The sequence below is a fragment of the Microtus pennsylvanicus genome, chromosome X (genome assembly GCF_037038515.1).
Source record: "Microtus pennsylvanicus isolate mMicPen1 chromosome X, mMicPen1.hap1, whole genome shotgun sequence".
NCBI classification, from domain to species: Eukaryota; Metazoa; Chordata; class Mammalia; order Rodentia; family Cricetidae; genus Microtus; species Microtus pennsylvanicus.
This window is the reverse complement of record NC_134601.1, coordinates 117,023,953-117,044,529: the sequence shown is the minus strand read 5'-3', so window position 1 is coordinate 117,044,529 and position 20,577 is coordinate 117,023,953. Positions and strand designations below refer to the sequence as shown.

The window sequence follows — 20,577 nt, the reverse complement described above, 5'->3', positions numbered from 1 at the left end:
GATTTCTTTAGGACTTAATGACTGTGGGAACTGGGCAGGACAGAAATCCTGACAACAGAATGGTGCCCAACGTGTGAACAACTGCATCCACATAAAGCCTGAGGGAGCTTAAAAAGTAATACTAGACAAAAAATAAGAGTAAAGCATGGCTTATTAATAGCAACATTTTCTCTAGTGGGCTCTGCTTGCTAGAGGCAAGCACTCTCATTTAAGAAAGGCTTCCTGACTCAGTATTAGCTGCAAAACCTTGCAGTTCTTTTAAGAGGTCCTGCCACGAAACACTTAAATGGTGTTGATGAAAAGCTGACCAAATGCTTTTTTGGTTTTCATCCATAGCAGGAATAAAGCCACTCTATTTTAAAATGCCGGCTTTCTGGGCCATCCTGCCAGTGCCAAAATCTGACTCTTTCAGACAAGAGGTCCAGCTACAGAGCATTTGAGTGTGGTTTGTGAACAGACTGCTGGAGCTTGCTTGGTGGCAGGGACCTTGAAATGCCATAGAGTTGTGACAATAAACACGGCTCCCGCCGTACCTCTACCATGAGGCATGAATCTCAGAAAGCTAAGGAATGGGCTGGATCCAGCCATCAAAGTCACGGCTTTAATCCTTTCCATATTGCTTTGCATATTAAAGACTCATGTGGTCAGAAAGAGAGATACAGTAAAGATAGATTCAAAGAAAACCTGTAAATGGTTTACAGTGTGTTTAAAAACTATATACAGGCTTGGGCGAGAAAAGAAAAAGGTTAAAGTCCTTAAAATAAAAAAAGAGAGTAGTTGGGAGTGGTGGCACACACCTTTAATCCCAACGCTTGGCAGGCAGAGGCAGGCAGATCTTTGTGAGTTCAAAAACAGCCTGGTCTACAGAGGGAGTTCCAGGACAGCCAAAGATACACAGAGAACCTGTCTCAAAAAGCCAAAAATTAAAAGTAAAAATAAAAGAAATAGAGGTTAAAATAAGGCCATGTAAAGATGAAAAAGACACAGAGAGTCTGGATACTTTATATTATTATCCTGTCTTTGAATTGCTAAAAGACATTTAAATATAAATGCTGCTGGATTAATAAAACATAAATATTTAGAAAATACCTTGACTTCAAAATTGAAGTCAAAAGGTATGTTACTTTGGAGAAGAGGTTTTGCTTTTGTTTCTGCAAGAAATGAGAAGCTGTGGATTCATTCTGAGTTAAGAAAAATCAAGTTTGATCAAGGAAGACCACCTGAGAAATCTCCAGAAGGAACAGATCACCCAGATGTCTGAGTTCTACATCTAGAACACAGTCAAGACTGCTGCCAGAGATGATGAAGCTTCACAGGATACTCCAGTCATTACTTGATCATAATTTTAAAATTTCATTAGGTCCCCATAAGATTATCAGCACCCCCAACAAGCAGGAAGAAGACTGGAAAACTACACCCTCATTCCCAAAAATGGACTATGAATATTTTCCTTTGTTTAGAATGTTGATTATAAGTTGTTATGGATAATGGTCAGGACAAAAGCTAATCAAAGAATATTAGATTCAGAGTTCTTATTTTTTAAAAAGAGGGGGAAGTGGTGTGGGAAAATCATCTATATTCTATCAATTATATTTTAAATAAACACTGACTGGCCAGTAGCCAGGCAGGAAGTATAAGCAGGACAACCAGACAGGAAGTTGAGGTGGGTTGATGAAAACAGGGGAATTATGGGAAGAGGATGCAGTCCTTTACCCAGCCACAGAGGAAGCAAGATGTGACTGCCTCGCTGAAAAAGGAACCAAGCCATGTGGCTAACATATACTAGAATAATGGGCTAATATAAGTTGTAAGAGTTAATAAGAAGCCTGAGCTAATGGGCCAATCAGTTTATCACTAAAATAAGGGGGAGCAGTCTATACATGGCAAATGTAACATCCTTTTACTGCCACTATAACTCCCTCTCATTTATAACTAGTTCACCTATTTACAACCAGCTTCATCTTATTTCATTTTAAACAACTACTGTCCACTTCAGGCTTAAGACTTCTTGGTTAAATTCTATACCATAACACCAAGAATCTTAAGTTAGTTTTAATCTGTTGAACACACCATAGATGTATGTCATGCCCCAATGAAAAATGTAGCTGATGCTTAACAGGAAGCCTTAGTCCTATTCCCTATGGTTCATATTCCTAAGCAGTGCTATAAACATTACCACAGAAGAAAAGTAACCAAAAGACAGGTCTATTATCTCTGTGAACTACAAAAACCAGCTTTCTCTAAGACATGCCTACTGGTGCAATAATAGCACAAATATTATAGGGCTAACAAAGTACCTTTTGATTGAATTTAATGTCCACTCCATGAGATGTAACTTATACCTGATACTGTTAATGAGTCCAAGAACCTGTGACAAGAGGTCACATTTCAAAGGAGAAATCCTATTACCAAGGTTCTTCTAAATGGGCACAGCAATAAAACAACTCCTAATGACATATTGCTATACTCATTAATTAATTTATCACTCAGACATCATCAGAGAAGTTTTTTAAAGTGGATTGTAATTAGCAAAGAGACCTACAACTGAACAACAATCAGAGAATGAAAGATTTTGGAGAGCCCAACCTTAAAGAGGATGTCTTTATCACATCCTTCCCCTCAATGCTCAGAAAACGATGTAAAAAAGCAGGCAGAAAGATTCTAGGCAGGGGTAGTAAAGCACTTCTCCCAAATAACATTTTTCAGAAACAACACATGAACATAAGGACACAGAAAGACTAACAGAATGCACATGTCTTGTATAAACTCAAGCCTCACGTATCAGCAGCATGGAGGAGAGGAAATGATCATAATTCCCAGCCCTAGCCAAGAACTCATAACTGCTAGAAAAGGGAAAATCAGTTTTCTTCAATGGAGTAATATTGAGTATATCAACCACATAACAAGGCAGGCCACATGTTCAGTAGTCAGTTAACACAAAGCAGACTCCTATTGTGTGTGTGTTGGGAGAGCTTCATTTCTTTTCAAGAGAAAAAAAATGAAGTGGGCAAATAAGGATGTGGAGCATAATTTGAAAATTGGGGAGGAAAAAGAATATGATCAAAGTAAATTTCATGAAATTTTCAAAAAAGGAATACAAGCATTAAACAAAGGAAAATACTTTTAAGCAAAGATGCACCATAAGCAAAGTTTAACATACATTAAAATTTCATATAATTAAGGACTAGTCTAATCTTCACCACCACCACAAAATAGAAAAAAAAAAGCTTCTATGAAAACAACCAGCAAATTTGAACTAGCACAGTGAAAATTTCTAACAGTTTATCATTTGGCTACTTTCTGCTTTTATTTTTTTCTTTTTCTTTTCTTTCTCTTTTTTTCTTTTCTTCTTCTTCTTTGTTTTTTTTTTTTATTTTTTCAAGACAGGGTTTCTCTGTGTAAAAGTCCTGGCTGTACTGGAACTTGCCTTATAGACCAGGCTGGCCTTAAACTCACTGAGATCTGCCTGTTTCTTCCTCCCAATTGCTGGGATTAAAGCACGTGCCACCACAGCCTGGCTTACATTTTTTTCTTAAAACAGAAAGAAGTCTTTCCTTCTGAAATACTACAACATTCTTAAATATGGAGGAATAATCTTGCAAATCTTTATACAAAACCAAAGCAATCACCTGGGGCTGCTTGGACATCTTTCCCTGGTCTGGCTTCTTCCCAAGGTTTGGTGAATCCTCTGCCCTTGGGCTTTTTCCCAGCTTTGTTGAGGTATGAAATAAAAAACAAAAATGATTGATATTTACAGCTAGAATTAATTATGTTCCTGTATGTATGCCAAACAATAAAGCTTCTTATCATAAAATATAGATTCTCTTCCTACAATGTTGTCATAAAAAGGATATCATGATCATATAATACACAGCATCTAATTTTCTGGTAGCTCAGTTTAGATTATTTTATATTTTCTGTAAAGATAACTACCTGGTTATTTTTGTAAGTGTTTTATAGTTAAAAAATAAATATCAGTATCAATGCCTACAAATTTAGGTTATTAATAAAAATTAATTTTACATAGCAAATATTACTAAGTATAATTTAAAATGCTTTGTAGGTAGATATGAGACACACATGCATGTACATGCACACACATGCCCAAATACTAACATTTTGAGGGCTTTATTTTTTAAGTTGAAACAGTCTACTGCTTTGTTTTTTTCATTGCCCAAATACCACAAGAGTATGCATGAACAAGACATGGGATAACAAATATCTCATCTTTCTCCAGCCTTTTTCTTCCACTTCTACTACTCACCAAAAAAGGACAGAGTCTATCCTCTGTTGCGAGTGTAAATTAAGATCATTTAAGTGGCATTATAAATGTATCCATTATTTACAAACCAATACACCTATATGCACCAGACCCATTTTATTCTTAGCAACTAGCTTACACTCTAGGTTTAAAACTTCCAGTTTAACAAAACAAAACAAAAAACATCTAGTAATATTACTTACATTATTCTTTTTTACATTGTCTTCCTGCCATCAGTTTCAGGATGTTGACCTGGACCAGACCACCTACACCTCATCACATTGACATCATCATTAAAAGTTCCAGCTAAGGCCCTGAACTGGTTATTCTAGACAATTTTCTGGATCTATCTCCAAGACTACAGTGTTTTTTTGTCTACCTTCGACTCCTTTACTCAGTACCTTTAGTTTTCAAATGATCGTGTTTTACACACTCATTGCAAAGTTTATCCATAGTTCTCTTAGATTTCTTCTGGTTTTCTCTAATCCTGATACAACTTGTCCTCAACTGTCCACCTCCACCAATACTTCTAAATGAAGTACCCCTTTGTACCCCTAAGCAGTAAGTCAGCTCCTGACTAAGTCACACACTCATTTACTTCCTTCAATAATAAGCAACAGTATACAGATTAGCAATCTAGTTCTGTAAAGGGCTAAACAGTACACATTCTGATGATCACATATGGTATCTTTCACATATTCTTTGACTGCTAAAAACTATTCAAAGAACATAAAAATCAATTTCATCACATATACTACATAGGCTGTATATGATTCTATGTAAAGTCCAACCTAATTTCTATGGAGAAGTCATTGTTTTACTTGACTTTTAAGTATATATCGAGGCTACATGTTTCCTTTTGCTTAAGTTCCTACTTCTAGCTCTCTCTGCTCCATTCAGCAAAGCATTCAACCTTCTACTTTATATGAAGACTAAAATTTGTCTTTGTGAATGACCTTAACTATACCGCTACACCATCTTAAAACATTCCTTAGGGCTGCAGAGGTGGACAATTATTAAGAGTGCTTGTGGTTACCCTTCCAGAGGACCACAGTTCATTTCCAATATCTACATCAAGTGGCTCAAAACTGCCTGTAGTGCTACTTCCAGAGAAACAATACTCTCCTATCCTCTTATGACAATGAAATGCATATATAAAAATAAATACAGCTCAATTAAAAATAAATCTTCCATGTCTAAATATGATGCTAAAATAGCAAAAATTGTGGACAATGAATTCAAAAGTCCAGCTTTAAAAATGATTAATTGTTGGGAGCAGTGAGACCACAGATCCTGAATTTCTTGTAAACAACTTGTTTTCCCCTGATCTGAGTGCCTACAGCTGCTCTGAGCACGAGACCTTCAGGAGTTCCTGATGGCAGGAGAGTGGTTTCTGGTGGGTTTGGCTGGGGCGTGGCTATCTCTATATAATCTGCCCCTGAACACAATAAAGGGGGCATTGTAGCTGTCTCTCTGTCTGTGTGTGTCTGTGTATTTTAACCTCCAGCCCCCTTGCCCAAAGCTTGCGAACTGGGTGCCAGCGCACAGAGCGCAGACACAGGGGTGTGGTGCATGGCAATTAATGACTTCGAATTGTTCTCAACTGAACAAACAAATACAGGGAGTTCAGGGCTAAGATCAGAAATTCAGCAACTTGCATACAAAATTCAATAGACAGAAATTATGAAAAAAGATCTAAGCAAGGAAAATTTTAATAAATCAAGATTTAAAATTCTGTGAAGCACAGGCCCTAGGAAAGGAGATATGGGTTTGAAGGTCCTGAGTATGGAAGGCCTGGCAGGGATTTGAGTATCGTACCTCATCTCTTTCAATAGGAATCCCCAGTTGTACATCACATGAATAATGAATAATTAGTCTATGAATAATGAAGAAAACCAACTACAAATCAAATGGTCATAAGCAGACCCTTAATGATTTATTCTACAGACCAAAGAAACAAACAAAAAAATATATGGATTGAAGGGAACTGGGGATAGGAGCAAAGAATAGAGGAAGGAATTTGGGGAGGGACATATAAAGTGAAAAGCATTTCAAAAAAGCCTTAAGGAACCCTTCTAGGTCCTGAATATTAAACATATACACATATAAAAACATTTTACATGAAGTGTCTGTGTACTGGAAGGAAGCCATCACAAACAGACAAGACATGTTATAAAATTAAAAAAAAAAACCCTGTGCCAGCAATGAGTTGTAAATGTTGGCCAAAATGCTTTACCCCTAACACTATAGGTCAGTGGTTCTCAATCTGTGTCATGACCCACAAAGGAGTTGCATATCAGATATCTTGCACATCAGATACTTACATTACAATTCATAACAGTAGCAAAATAACAGTTATGAAGTAGCAATGAGATAATTTTATGGTTGGGGTCACTACAACATGAGAAACTATACTAAAGAATCACACAGTATGAAGGTTGAGAACCACTGCTACAGGACATTGCCAATGCTACTGATTACATTCTAAAACTTGATGGCAAGAATCTCAAAGTATTTTTAGTTTCTGAGCATACCACAAATTTTTGTAAAGTTTGTGAGCTATAATAACCACATGACCAGAAGACATGCTGAATAGCATAACGCTAACGCAATGTTATGAGAGTTTCCAACCATGTTTTAAATGGATTTAAGGACTACTCCATAAGATAGAGCCAATATCTGACACTGTTGATGATATCAAGAACCTGAGACTAGACAGGTTCTGTGATAAAGGGATAATGTAATAAGATAACTCCTAATGACTTACTGTTATACTCACTGATTACTACAACACCCAATTCTTTTCAGAAAAGCTTCTTGCAGTGGATGTTAATTAAGAAACAGACCTACAACCCAACAATCCACAGAGAATGAGATACTTTGGAGCGCTCAACTCTAAATGGGATTTCTATAACACAGCCCTCTCCACTCAAGGCTCAGCTACTGATGTGGAAGAGTAGGCAGATATATTTTAGGCAGAGGTGGAAAAGAACTTAGATGATACAGTGCTTCCCAAACACAAAATAGCAGGTGCACAAAGGAACTCAAAAAGAAAAACAAACAGAATGTCCATGTCTTTACAAGTTCAAGCCAAACAAAATTCCAGCATGGAGGAGGGGAGTGGATATAAAATGCAGAACTATTCAATAATTGATAGTTTCTGAGAAAGGAAAAATCATTTCTTTTCAATGGAGTAACATTGGTTATGTCAACCACATTCCACAGCAGGCCACATATTCAGAAGTAGCTGGGTAACACAAATCACTCTCCCATTTGTATGTGTTTTTCATTTTTTTTAAGAAATAGAAAGACCATGAAATTGGAGGACAGGGACATGAAGAACAATTTTGGAGGAGGTGGGACAGGGAAAAGAATATGATCAAAATAAACAGCATGAAAATCTTCAACAATTAATAAAAGAATTAAATAAAGAAAAAAAATATTTTCAAACAAAAGTACAAAATTGAAGTTTCTCATACAGTAGATTTTCATATAATCAAGGAACTGTCTAATTCTCCAAAAGGAAGCTTCTCTTAGAACAACCATATACATTAGACTAGCATGATGAAAATTACTAGCAGTTAATTATTGAGCTACTTTCTGCATTTGTTTTCTTAAAACAGAATATTAAATATAGAGGCATTATTTTGCAAATCTTTATAAAAAACCAAAGCAATCACCTGGGGCTGCTTGGACATCTTTCCCTGGTCTGGCTTCTTCCCAAGTTTTGGTGATTCCTCTGCCCTTGGGTTTTTTCCCAGCTTTGTTGAGGTATGAAATAAAAAATAAAATGATGTATATTTACAAATAGAACTCATTATGTTCCTGTAGGAATGCCAAATAATAAAGCTTCATATAACATGAAAAGGCTACAACCATGCTCTTGTGACATGCAGCCTGGTAATCTAATTCAAAAAACTTTAGTATTTTATGTAAAGATTACTTGCCAGGTTATATGTGTCTATGTTCACAGGACACACACACACACACACACACACACACACACACACACACACACACACACACACACACACACAGAATATCAATGACTTTGAAATTTAGTTATAAGATAAATGAATTTTACATAGCAAAAAAATACTGACTTCAACTAACAATTATTTACAAGTAGAGATATGAAAGACACACACATATCTGTCTTCAGCTACCAGGAAAAATATGACCATTTAACTGTGGTCATAACTTTACCTCCCCATTTACAACTAATTCACTTAAATAAACTTGACTATACTCATTTATTTTTACAAACTACCTTATATTTCATGTTGAAAACTCCTATTTTAAAAGAATTCTAGTAATATTACTCACACTCCCTGTCATCAATATCAGGATTTTTCACCAGGATCAGACCACTGATACTTCATCACACTGACATTATCACTAAAGATTCCAGTGGCCCTTTTGTTATTCTTGGCAATTTCTGAATCTTCTATTCCCAAGACAACCATGTCCCTTTGTCCACCTTCAACTCCTTTACTTGCTATCTTTAGTTTCAGACTAATGAGAGTGTTTTACTTGCACTGCCAAGTTTAGCCACAGTTCCCTCTATTTTTATTCAAGTCATTAGGGGCAGGAAGAAAAGGCCTACAAGGCTGAGAGATGAGTCAACTTGGAGTAGGCCTGAGGGGCTAGCAACAGTCACTGTCAGAGGTCCTGACTGTGCTTAGCCAAGGAGGGGTGACCAGACAATGCTTCCTGATGGCATAGCAACAGGTGCTTTCAGAGGTCCTGTTCATGCCTAGCCAATAAGGGGCAACCACACAATGATAACAGATCAGAATGCCTGGGTGCTGGGAGGGTATATAAAGTTTTCCACATTGCTAAATAAATGAGTCTGCTATATGCCTTCTACCTGATTCCCAGTGTCTGAGTCATTAATGCAGTGCCTTCTCACTCCCTCCCCCGAGGAAGATGTTAGGGCCCAGCTATATTTATGTTCCTTCAGGATTTGCTCTACTTCTGACACAACTTGCACTCAACTGTCTACCTCCACCAATACTTTTTAAATGAAGTATCCCTTCCTTCAATGCTTCTGGGCTATCAGTTCTCACCTCCATGTCATTTGTCATCACTTCCTCTAGCAGAATCAACAGAAAAGTGATCAGCAATCTTTTTTTGTAAAGAGCTAGACATTTGTAAATAGTAAACATTCTAAAGGCCATATACAGTCTGTCACATAAACATATTTGTGTGCTTGCTATTAAGAATAAAACCAATGATGTGGAAATGGGAACATGAGGGATCAGGATGGTCAAGTTGAGGACAGGACGAAGAGGTAAGAGTAATGAGAGAGTTATCTTCATAGAGTGGGCCATTATGGCGTTAGGGAAAAACTTGGTGCCAGGGAAATTCCTAAGAACTCACAAGGATGAGCAGAGATAAGACTCCTAGCAATAGTGAAGAGGGTGCCTGAACTGGCCTTCCCCTATAATTAGATTGGTGACTACCCTAATCGGCATCATAGAGACTTCATTGAGTACCTGATGGAAGTAGATGCAAAGACCTACAGCACTAGGCCGAGCTCCAGGAGTCCAGTTGAAGGAGGGGTAGAGGGATTATACAAACAAGCAGGAAGGTCAAGATCATGATAGGGAAACCCACAGAGACAGCAAACCTGAGCATGTGGGAGCTCACAGACTCTGGATGGACAGCTAGGGAGCTGGCATGGGGACCAACTTAAGACCCTCTGCATCTGGGTGACAGTTGTGTAGCTTGGTCTTTTGTGGGGCCCCTAGCTGGGGGACCAGGACCTGTTCCTGAAGCATGAACTGGCTCTTTAGAACCTATTCCCTATGGTGAGATGCCTTGATGAAGGGGGGAGGAGCTTGGTCCTGCCTCAACTTGATATACCATGTTTTATTGATTCCCACTAGAGGCCTTATCCCATCTGAATGGAGGCAGAGAAAGGAGTGGATGGGAAAGGTAAAAGGGAGGTGGGGGGGGGAAGGAATGGAAGAAGAGAGAGGGAAACTGTGGTTAGTATGCAAAATATAAATAAATAAATGAAGCCAATTAATATAAAAAACAATCTTGTGTTACAATTTCATGGGCTTTATGAAAATTCCACACTCCTCTACAAGGAGGAGTCACTCTTGTAATTGATTTTTAAGTATATTCTCATGATCTAGTGTTTTCTTCTGCTTAAGTTACTACCTCTATCTTTCTCTGGTCCATTCAGCAAATGACTCAACCTTCCACTTTATATAAAGATTAACATCTGTTTCTGTGATTGACCTTAACTATTCTATCACACTATCTTAAAACATTCCTGGGGACTAAAGAGATGGTTTAGCAGTTAAGAGCACAAGATGCTGCCTTTACAAGGACCAGAATTTATTTCCAACACTTGAATCAAATGGTTCACAACTGCCTGTAACTACAGCTCAAAGGTTCCAATATCCTGTTTTGTCCTCTGAAGATACCTGCATGTAAGTGTAAAAACAAACATGCAGACAGATGATTAAAAGAAACATGTCATTTTATTAAGTTCCTAACTCCTCCACAATGAAATTCAAAGACACGGAAATGGTAAAAATTTGGGATAAAGAATTCAAAAGTCCAGTTTTAAGGATGACTAATGACCCCAAATTCAAGCAGTCAGTTCAGTAAGCAGATAAGAAACTTAGCACCTTGCATAGAAAAGTGAAAATAGTGATTCCAAATAAATTATTTAGGCAAAGAAAACATATTAAATCAAAATTTAAAACTCAATAGGCCACTGGTCCCAGGCAGGGAAAAGAAGATATGGGCCTGAAGATGGTGAGTGTAGAAGGCTAGACATGGACTGAGTGCCATATCTCATCTCCTTCAGGAGGAATCACCAGTTGCATAGCACATCTATAAGTAATGAAGATAATCTGCAACAAACTGAGTGGACATAGGCACATTTGTAAGATTAATCAAGTAGGCTAAATTTCAAAACTATATAGATTAAAGGTTGTAGGAGTAAAGATCAGAGTTAGGAAGGTGGGGAGGAATATCTAACAGTAAAGCCTCTCAAAAAATCCATAAGGAAACTACTATATTAGAAGCTTCCTGAAACATATACACATTCATACATGCATATAGAAAAGTTTAAGTGAAATCTGCATGTAACAGAGGGAAACTAACTAGAAAACACGTATTACCAAAAATCCCCGCTAAAGCAAGAAATGGGTTACCACTTTTTTTTTAATTATTTATTTACTTATTATGTATACAATATTCTTCCTGCGTGTACGCCTGAAGGCCAGAAGAGGGCACCAGACCTCATTACAGATGGTTGTGAGCTACCATGTGGTTGCTGGGAATTGAACTCAGGACCTTTGGAAGAGCAGGCAATGCTCTTAACCTCTGAGCCATCTCTCACTTTTTGAGGTGTTAGACAAAGATGTTCCAGAGAACCCACTCCTAATATTATAGGCCACAGACAAAACTATTAATTACCCTCATCAACTTGATGGCAAGAATCTCAAGATAGTTTTAATTTACTGAACAAACCAAATACTTCTGTTATAGAGCATGGAGAAACCTAGCTGCTATTCAAATGGAAGCTTCAGCACTAATGGCTATGACTTACAGTGGTAAACATTGCTATACACACTCTCAGAGAAGAAAAGTAATCATCAGCCTGATTCATCTACTAATCCTGTGACTTATTATAACAACCTCCTGGCACCATACACTGGTGCAATGGTGATGCGACTTTTATAGAGAAAACCAACCCTTTTTTATAGAAATTAGGGCCCATTTCATGAGATGGAATCTATAGTTGACACTGTTAATGTAGATAAGATCATAAGACTTAGTGAAAATCCCACTCCTATGACTCTGCTAAATGGACACAGTAATAAAGCGACCACTAAAACATATTATGAACATTGATCACGATAATTCTTAATCCTCTTCAGAGAAGTTTCTTGCAGTATATGGTAATCAATACAGGGACCAACAGCTGAACAACCTGCAGAGAGTAAGAGACTTTGGAGTGCTGTACCTCAAATGAGATATTTGTATCACACTGTTCCCCTCAAGGCTCAGGGTTCTATGTGGAATGGGAGGCAAAAAGATTCCAGCCAGAAGTGGAAAAGGACTTCCACCAGAAAATATTTTTTTTTCAGAAACAACTGAGTAGACAACCACATGAAACCAGAAAGACTGTAACAGAATGTACAAGATGAGTATAAGCTCAAACCTGACAAATTCTTAGCATGGATGAGGGGAAGTGGGCACAAAGTCCCAGTCCTAGCAAATTGATTCACAGTTTATAGCTGTTGGGAAAGAGAAAATCAGTTTTCTCCAATGTAATAACACTAGGTAGGTATATCAACCATACTCTAAGGCAGGCCAAATGTTCAGGAATAGTTGGCTAAGACAAGTGAGACGCCCAATTTTTTTTATGTGCTTTTCATTATTTTTAAGAGAGAGAAAGAACATGAAGTTTAAAGGACAGGGTGGTAGAAGATAGTTTGAGATGAGTTAGGGGATGGAAAAAAATAAGATCAAATTGAATTGTATAAGATTTTCAAAGAATAAATAAAAGCATTAAATACAGAAAAAAATTTTAACCCAAAATGCCACAAAAATGAAAGTTTTATATACAATACAATTTGATATCATCAAGAACTAGTTTCATTATCTAAAATGAAGGCCCTTCATTTTATTTTAGTCTAATTCTTCAAAGAGAAGGCGTTTATTAGAACGAACAGTGAAAATTTCTAATCATTGAGTTATTTTCTGTATTTGTTTCTTTAAGACAGAAAAGTCTTTCCTTCTGAAATACTGCACCACTATTCAACATAGAGGAATTAACTTTCAAATCAAAATAGAAAAACAATCACCTGGAGTTGCTTGGTTATCTTTTCCAGGTCTGGCTTCATCTTTCCCGGGTTTGGTGAATCCTCTGCCCTTGGGTTTTTTCCCAGCTTTGTTGAGATATAAAATGAAAAAAAAAGGTGTAAATTTAAAGTTAAAACATATTATTCTCAGATATGGATGTCAATACTTTCTATAATAAAATCCAGTCTCTCTTATAATGTTGTCGTGGAAAGGCTACTATCATGCTTACATGATACACAGCTTTTAGTTATCTGGTAATCTAATTTAGACAATTTCAATGCTTTGTGTTAAGAGCACCTGTCATGTTCTTTGTGTCAATGTTCACACTTTTAAAAGAAGAGATATTTCAGCATCAACACTTTTACAATTTGGTTATCAGATAAAAAGAATTTTATATAGCAAAATGTACCAATTATAAATAAGGAGAGCTATGAAACACACACGCACACACACAAATACATACACACACCCTAATACAACTGTGTTCAAAGATTAACTATTCTCATTTTATGGGATTTATAACTTAAAACAATCTACAGTTTTACTACTTCTGTGTTCAAAAGTATTCATAAATTCATAAAAGCTCTCCCATCTTTTTGTAGCATTTTTATTCTACTTCTACTCATCAAAAGGGATATAATCTATCCTCAGTTACTAGGGCAATTATAAGATCAGATAACTGCCACCAAAACTCTATACTTCATCTACAACTAATTTGAACTCTATATACTAGACTCTTCTTATTTCATTCTTAACAACTACCTTACTTACACCCCAGGTTCAAATTTAAGTAATTCTAATAATGTTACATTACTTTTTCTTGTTAACCAGGACCATACCAGTGATGCCTCAACCCATTGACATCATCAAAAAAGATTCCAGCTTATACCCTGAAATGATTATTCTTGGCAATTTCTTGATCTCTTATATCTTCAAGACAACAGTGTCTCTGTGTCCACCCTAATATTCTACAAGCCACTGGTAATGCTATTGGTTATTCTCTAAAATTTGACAGTAAGATTTCAAGGTAGTTTTAATTTGCAGAATGCATAATAAATTTAAGTCTTGGAACATGGAAACAACTAGCTGGTACTGAAATGGAAGCTTTGCTCTAACTGGCTATGTTTCATAGTGCCAAAAGGGGCTACACACACCACCCAAAGGGGCAAAGAAATCATCAATCTGACCCATATACTAACCTAGTGATATACGAAATCAACCTTCCTATAAAATATACTGGTGCAAAGATAGACCAAATATTATGGAAGTAACAAAGCACTTTTGAAAGGATTCAAAACCCACAGCATTAAATGGCCCCCATACTTGACACTATTAATTAGCCCAAGAACCCGAGATTAGGCAAGTAAAAAGCCTTAGGGAAAATCCTACTAGTATGATTTTGCTGACTGGACATAGAAATAAAATGACTCCTATGACAGATTGCTATACTAATTGATCAGTGCATCCCTTCAGCATCACCAGAGAAGCTCCTTAAAGTGGTGGTAAGACAGTGACTTATAAGTGGACCACATGCACAGAGCAAGAGACTGCAGTGCTCAACCATGAATTGAATGTCTGTATCACATCCCTCCCCTCAAGGCTCAGGGATCTATATAGAGGAATGGGCAGAAAGAGTTGACCTAGAGCTGGAAAATGATGTCCCCCAGACAGCATTTAAAAACACAACAGAGAAGAATCAAATCAAGGAGGAGTTGAGGTAGGGGAAAGAATATGATCAAAATATACTATGTGAAATTTTTAAAAAATAAAAAAGATTTTTAAATAAAAAAATAATAATAAATAAAAACACAACAGAATAGGTATACAAAGGAATTCACAAAGACCACAACTGAATGCACGTCTTATACTTTCTCAAGCCTACCAAAATCTCAGCATGGAGAAGGGGAAGTGGGCACATAAATTCTAGTCCTATTCAAGAATTGATAGCTGTGAGAAAGGGAAAACCCATTTTCTTTAATGGAATAATGCTAATTATATCAACCACACACAAAGGCAGGCTACATGTTCTTACACAAATCAGATTCCCATTTTTTATATGTTTTTCATGTTTGTTTAAGAGAAAGTAACAATATGAAGTCCAGAGGTTGCAGGCATAGAGAACAATTTGGGAAGCTTTGGGGGAAAGCAAAGAATAGGAGCAAAATAAAAATGTATAAAAATTATTATATAATAAATAAAAGCACTAAACAAAAATAATTTAAATCAAAGTTGCTGTATATAAATGAATATTTACATCTAATTAGATATAATATGAAGAATTTCATATAATTAGGAAGTAGTATAAAAGGAAGCATTGATTTAAAACAACAAAAACTTTGAACTAGAACACTAAAAATTCTAACAATTTACCTTTAGGCTACTTTCTGAAAGTTTTCTTAAAAGAGAAAACAAGTCTTTCCTTCTGAAACATTACACCATTACTCACTGTGCAAGAATTACCTTGCAAATCAATATGGAAAATAAAAGCAATCACCTGTGGCTGCTTGATCATCTTTTACAGGTCTGTCTTCATCCTCAAAAGGGTTGGTGAATACACTGTCCTTAGGGTTTTCTTCAGCTTCTTAGAGATATGAAATAAAAATAAAAATAATTTACATTAAAAGCAAGAACACATTATGGTGCTTTATGTATCCCAAATAATAAACTCTCCTACAATAAAGCATAGAATCTCCTATAGTGTTGTCAATAAAAGGCTACAATCTTGCTCATGTGATATGTGGCTTCCAGTTTTCTGATAGACCAATTCAGATAAAACTTTAATAGTATCTGTGAGGAATACCTGCCAGGACATTTGTGTCTCTGTTACTAGTTTAGCAAGAGAAAAAAATTCATAACTAATTCCTTCACCATGTGGTTATTAGAAAAATGAATTTTACTTAGTTAAAAAGTAGTATTTCTAAATAAAATTCTTTGTAGGAAGAGAGTTAAAACATATGCACACATTATGGGGGGGGGGGTTATTTGATAATGTGAAACAGTTTACAGAATTGCTTCTTCTGGGTCAAAGACCATACATAAAATATGAAAACAAATGTCCCATCTTTCTAGAACCTTTTTATGCCACTTCTTCTGTTCACAGTAAAGGATGAAGTAGATTTTAAAGTACCAGGGCAAATATCAGCCTTATAAAGATTATTTAATTAAATTGCTGCGATAACTTTACTCTTTATTCACATCTCAACTTTATTCACTAAACTCTTATTCGCTTTTAACAACTACCTTACATTCCAAGTTTAAAAAGAAAATTCTTTCAAAAAAGTCAGATGAAAACCCTTGGCAGTATGATTTTATCAACACACACCAAGGCAGGTCATATGTTCAAATGTAGTTAGTTAACACAAATCAGACTCCAATTTTTTATGTTTTTTCCCCCACATTTGTTTAAGAGAATAAAAACAACCTTCTTTTATCCCAATCCTCTTTTACATTTTCCAGTTTTGTGTTATACAGGCTTTTGTAATAAGATCTAATGATTCTCTGAATTTCCTCTGTGTCTGTGGTTATGTCCCCCTTTTCATTTCTGATCTTATTAATTTGCGTATTCTCTCTCTGCCGTTTGATTAGTTTGGATAGGGGTTTATCAATCTTGTTGATTTTCTCCAGGAACCAGCTTTTTGTTTCATTGATTCTTTGGATTGTTTTCTGTGTTTCTATTTTGTTGATTTCCGCCCTCAGTTTGATTATTTCCAGTCTTCTACTCCTCCTAGGTGAGTCTGCTTCTTTTTTTTTCTAGAGCTTTCAGGTGGGCTGTTAAGTCTCCAATATGTGCTTTCTCTGTTTTCTTTAAGTGGGCACTTAGTGCGATGAACTTTCCTCTTAGCACTGTTTCATAGTGTCCCATAAGTTCGAGTATGTTGTTTCTTTATTTTCATTGAATTCAAGGAAGACTTTAATTTCTTCTGGTGATGGATGGAGATAGAGACAGAGACCCACACTGGAGCACTGGACTGAGCTCCCAAGGTCCCAATGAGGAGCAGAAGGAGGGAGAACATGAGCAAAGAAGTCGGGACCACGAGGGGTGCACCCACCCACTGAGAAAGTGGGGCTGACCTATTGGGAGCTCACTAAGGCCAGCTGGACTGTGACTGAAAAAGCATGGGATAAAACTGGACTCTCTGAGCATGGCGAACAATGAGGGCTGATGAGACGCAAAGGACAATGGCACAGGGTTTTGATCCTACATAATGTGCTGGCTTTGTGGGAGCCTAGCCAGTTTGGATGTTCACCTTCCTAGATATGGACGGAGGGGGGAGGACCTAGGACTTACCACAGGGCAGAAAACCCTGACTGCTCTTTGGACTGGAGAGGGAGGGGGAGAGGAGTGGGGGGAGGGGGAGAAGGGTGGGGGGAGGGGGAGGAGGGAGGAAAGGGTGGGAGGAGGGGGAGGGAAATGGGAGGCTGGGAGGAGGTGGAAACTTGTTTTTTTTCTCCTTTTCTCAATAAAAAAAATAAAATAAAATAAAAATAATAAAGAAAGAATTAAAGGAAAAAAAGAGAATAAAAACATGAATTCCATAAAATGGAGAGGTGGTAGTCAATTTGGGACGAGTTAGGGGAGGGCAAGAAATGTGATAAAAATAAATTATATGAAATTCTCAAAGGAAAAATAAAAGCATTGACATAAAAAGAAAATAATTTTAAACAAATATGCCATATAAATGGAGATTTATATACCCTAAATTTTATATAATCAGGAAATAGTCTAATTCTCCAAAAAGGAGGCAATAGTCTATTTGTATAAAAAGGAATCTTTCACTAAAAGAAAAATGTTAGACTAGCAAATACTTTCTGTATTTGTTTTCCTAAAACAGAAAAGATTCTTTCCTTCCAAAAGCACTATTCAGTGTACAGGAATTATCTTGCAAATCAATATAAAAACCGAAGCAATAGCCTGGGGCTGCTTGATAATCTTTCACAGGTCTGTCTTCAACCTCCAAAGGTTTGGTTGCCCTTGGGAGTTTTTGTTTGCAGTTTTGGGGGGTTATTTAATGAAAAATAAAAAATAATATATGACTACAGTTGCTATAATCAGTGTACTTCATTGTGTTCTGTATGCCAAATAATAAAGCTTCCTATTATAAAATATAGATGATTCTGTAGTGTTATTTTGAAAAAGCTACCATCATGCATGCTCATGTGATAGGTAGCTTCCAGTTGCCTGGTAGCCAAATTCAGGTAATTTTTATTATTTTGTGAAAATTACTTCCCAGGTTACTTGTGTCTATGTTTACAATTTAAAAACGAGAGCTATTTCAATATTAATACCTTCATAATTTGGTTATTTTGGAGAGATTATTTTACATAGTTAAAAACTAGTAATTTTAAATAAAAATTCTTTCCTAAGGAGATATATGAAACACATACAACCACACATAAATGCCCTTGTGTTTAAAGCTCAACTGCTCTCATTCTCAGAACTTTGTAAGTTAAAACAGTCTACTACTTGTTTCTTCCTTACCCAAAGACCACACAGTTTGCATAACAAGAGCTGTGATAGCAAACATCCCCTCTCTCTGTAGCCCTGCTTATTTTAGTTCTATGAACCACTAAATAGAAGTAGTCTATCCTCAGTTACCAAGGCAAATACAAGATCATTTAACTATCGGCATAACTTCACCCTCTATTTACAACTAATTCACTCATATAACCAACCCAGTCTTCTTATTTTAACAGCTACATTAAACTCTTGGTTCAATGTGTCCACTATTTTTTACATATTACTCACATTTTTTTTACACTGTCTCCCTGTCATGATTTTCAGGATTAGACCAGCATAGAGCTTCACATTGACATTTTCAATAAAGAGTCCAGCTAAGGTTCTGGGAATGGTTATTCCTGTCAATTTCTGGAACTCTTTTATCTCCAGGACAACAGTGTCCCCTTGCCCACCCTTCAACTCCCTTATTTGCTATCTGTTGTTTCACATGAACTCATCAAGTTTTACACTCTTGTTACAAAGTTTACCCATAGTTCTTTGTATTGTCATTCAATCCATTATGTTTCTTCTGGCTCTACACCTTACACAACTTACACAACTGTCCATCTCCACCAATACTTCTAAATTAAGTGTTCCTTCCTATATCATTCCTGAGCAATGAGTCAGCTCCTGCCTCTGAGTCACAAGAGGTTGGCAATTTTGTTTTGTAAGGAGCTACACAGTAAACATTCCGAAAGATACATATGGTCTCTGTGTCTGTCACATTATTTGTATACTTCAAAGACAAAAAATAACAAACCAAATAACATTAAAAAACAATCTCATCACACAGCTACATGAGCTGGATATGGTGTGAAGGAATGGCTGTTGCAGACGGTTTCTAAGTATAGTCACCTGTTACATCACTATGTAAAATGTTTTCTTTTATTTAAGTTTCCACCTCCATCTCATTGTTCCATTCAACGAATGTTCCAACCCTCCACTTTATATGAAGCTTAAAGGCCATCTCTGTATGAGCTTACATATTCCATTATACCATCTTAAAACTATAAAGACATCTTGAATTATGCAGGAAAATGGATGGAGCTAGAAAACATTATTTTGAGTGAGGTAACCCAGACACAGAAAAACAATTATCATATGTACTCACTCATAGGTGGTTTTTAAACATAAAGCAAAGAAAACCAGCCCACAAACATCAATTCCAGAGAACTTAGATAACAATGAGGACACTAAGAGAGACTTACGTAGATCTAACCTACATGTGAAGTAGAAAAAGACAAGATCTCCTGAGTAAATTAGGAGCATGGGGACCTTGGGGTAGGGTTGAAGTGGGGAGGGGAGCAGAGAAAAATGTAGAGCTCAATAAAAATCAGTAAAAAAGAATATAAATAAATAAATAATAAACTCTCATTGGGCCTAAAAAAAATGGGTCAGCAATTCAAAGTATTTTCTGCTTCCCTTCCATAGAACCTGAGTTAAGTTTCCAAGAGTCACATCAAGAGGCTCACAACTATCTGTAACTGTAGCTGCTGCGTATCCAATGCCCTTTTCTGTCTCTGTACCTACATGCTTTTGTGAAACACATTCACACACACAGAGAGATATGAATGTGTGTGTGTGTAAAATTTCCAACTACCATATAACCTAATCCAAGATGTTGAAATGGTAAAACTACGGGACAAAGGATTCAAAACTCTACTTTTACAGATGATTAATGACCTCAAAATGGATTTAAATGAATATGTAAATAAATTCAGCCAGGCAGTTCAGGGATAGGATGAGATACTCAACAACTATAATACAAAATCTAGCAAACAGATAGAAGTTCTGCAAAAAAAAAGAGATACAGGCAAAGAAAATCTTAATAAATAAAAATTTGCAATCAATGGAGTTTAAGTGAAATGATAATATTTAATGGAGGGACAAGAAGCCAACTTGACAACATATGCTACCAATAAAAACCCTAGTACATGGAACTTCTTTTTGAGGTAGTGGCCAAAGGTTTCTCATAGACCAAATC

The 20,577-nt window shown here is 36.4% G+C and overlaps 1 protein-coding gene across 6 annotated transcripts in view; it reads right to left on the bottom strand.

The window, feature by feature from the left end:
* Scml2 (Scm polycomb group protein like 2) overlaps window positions 1-20,577 on the bottom strand; it is a 157,775-nt gene that overhangs the window by 36,480 nt on the left and 100,718 nt on the right. For 5 of the 6 annotated variants that reach the window (XM_075958084.1, XM_075958088.1, XM_075958086.1 and 2 more), the window contains exons 18-21: window positions 15,591-15,677; window positions 13,099-13,182; window positions 7,942-8,022; window positions 3,630-3,710 (exon numbers count right to left, since the gene is read on the bottom strand). In XM_075958084.1, the coding sequence (XP_075814199.1) occupies window positions 3,630-3,710; window positions 7,942-8,022; window positions 13,099-13,182; window positions 15,591-15,677 (333 nt within the window). The remainder of the gene's footprint in view (window positions 1-3,629; window positions 3,711-7,941; window positions 8,023-13,098; window positions 13,183-15,590; window positions 15,678-20,577) is intronic. The other variant, XM_075958085.1, reaches the window with a different exon arrangement.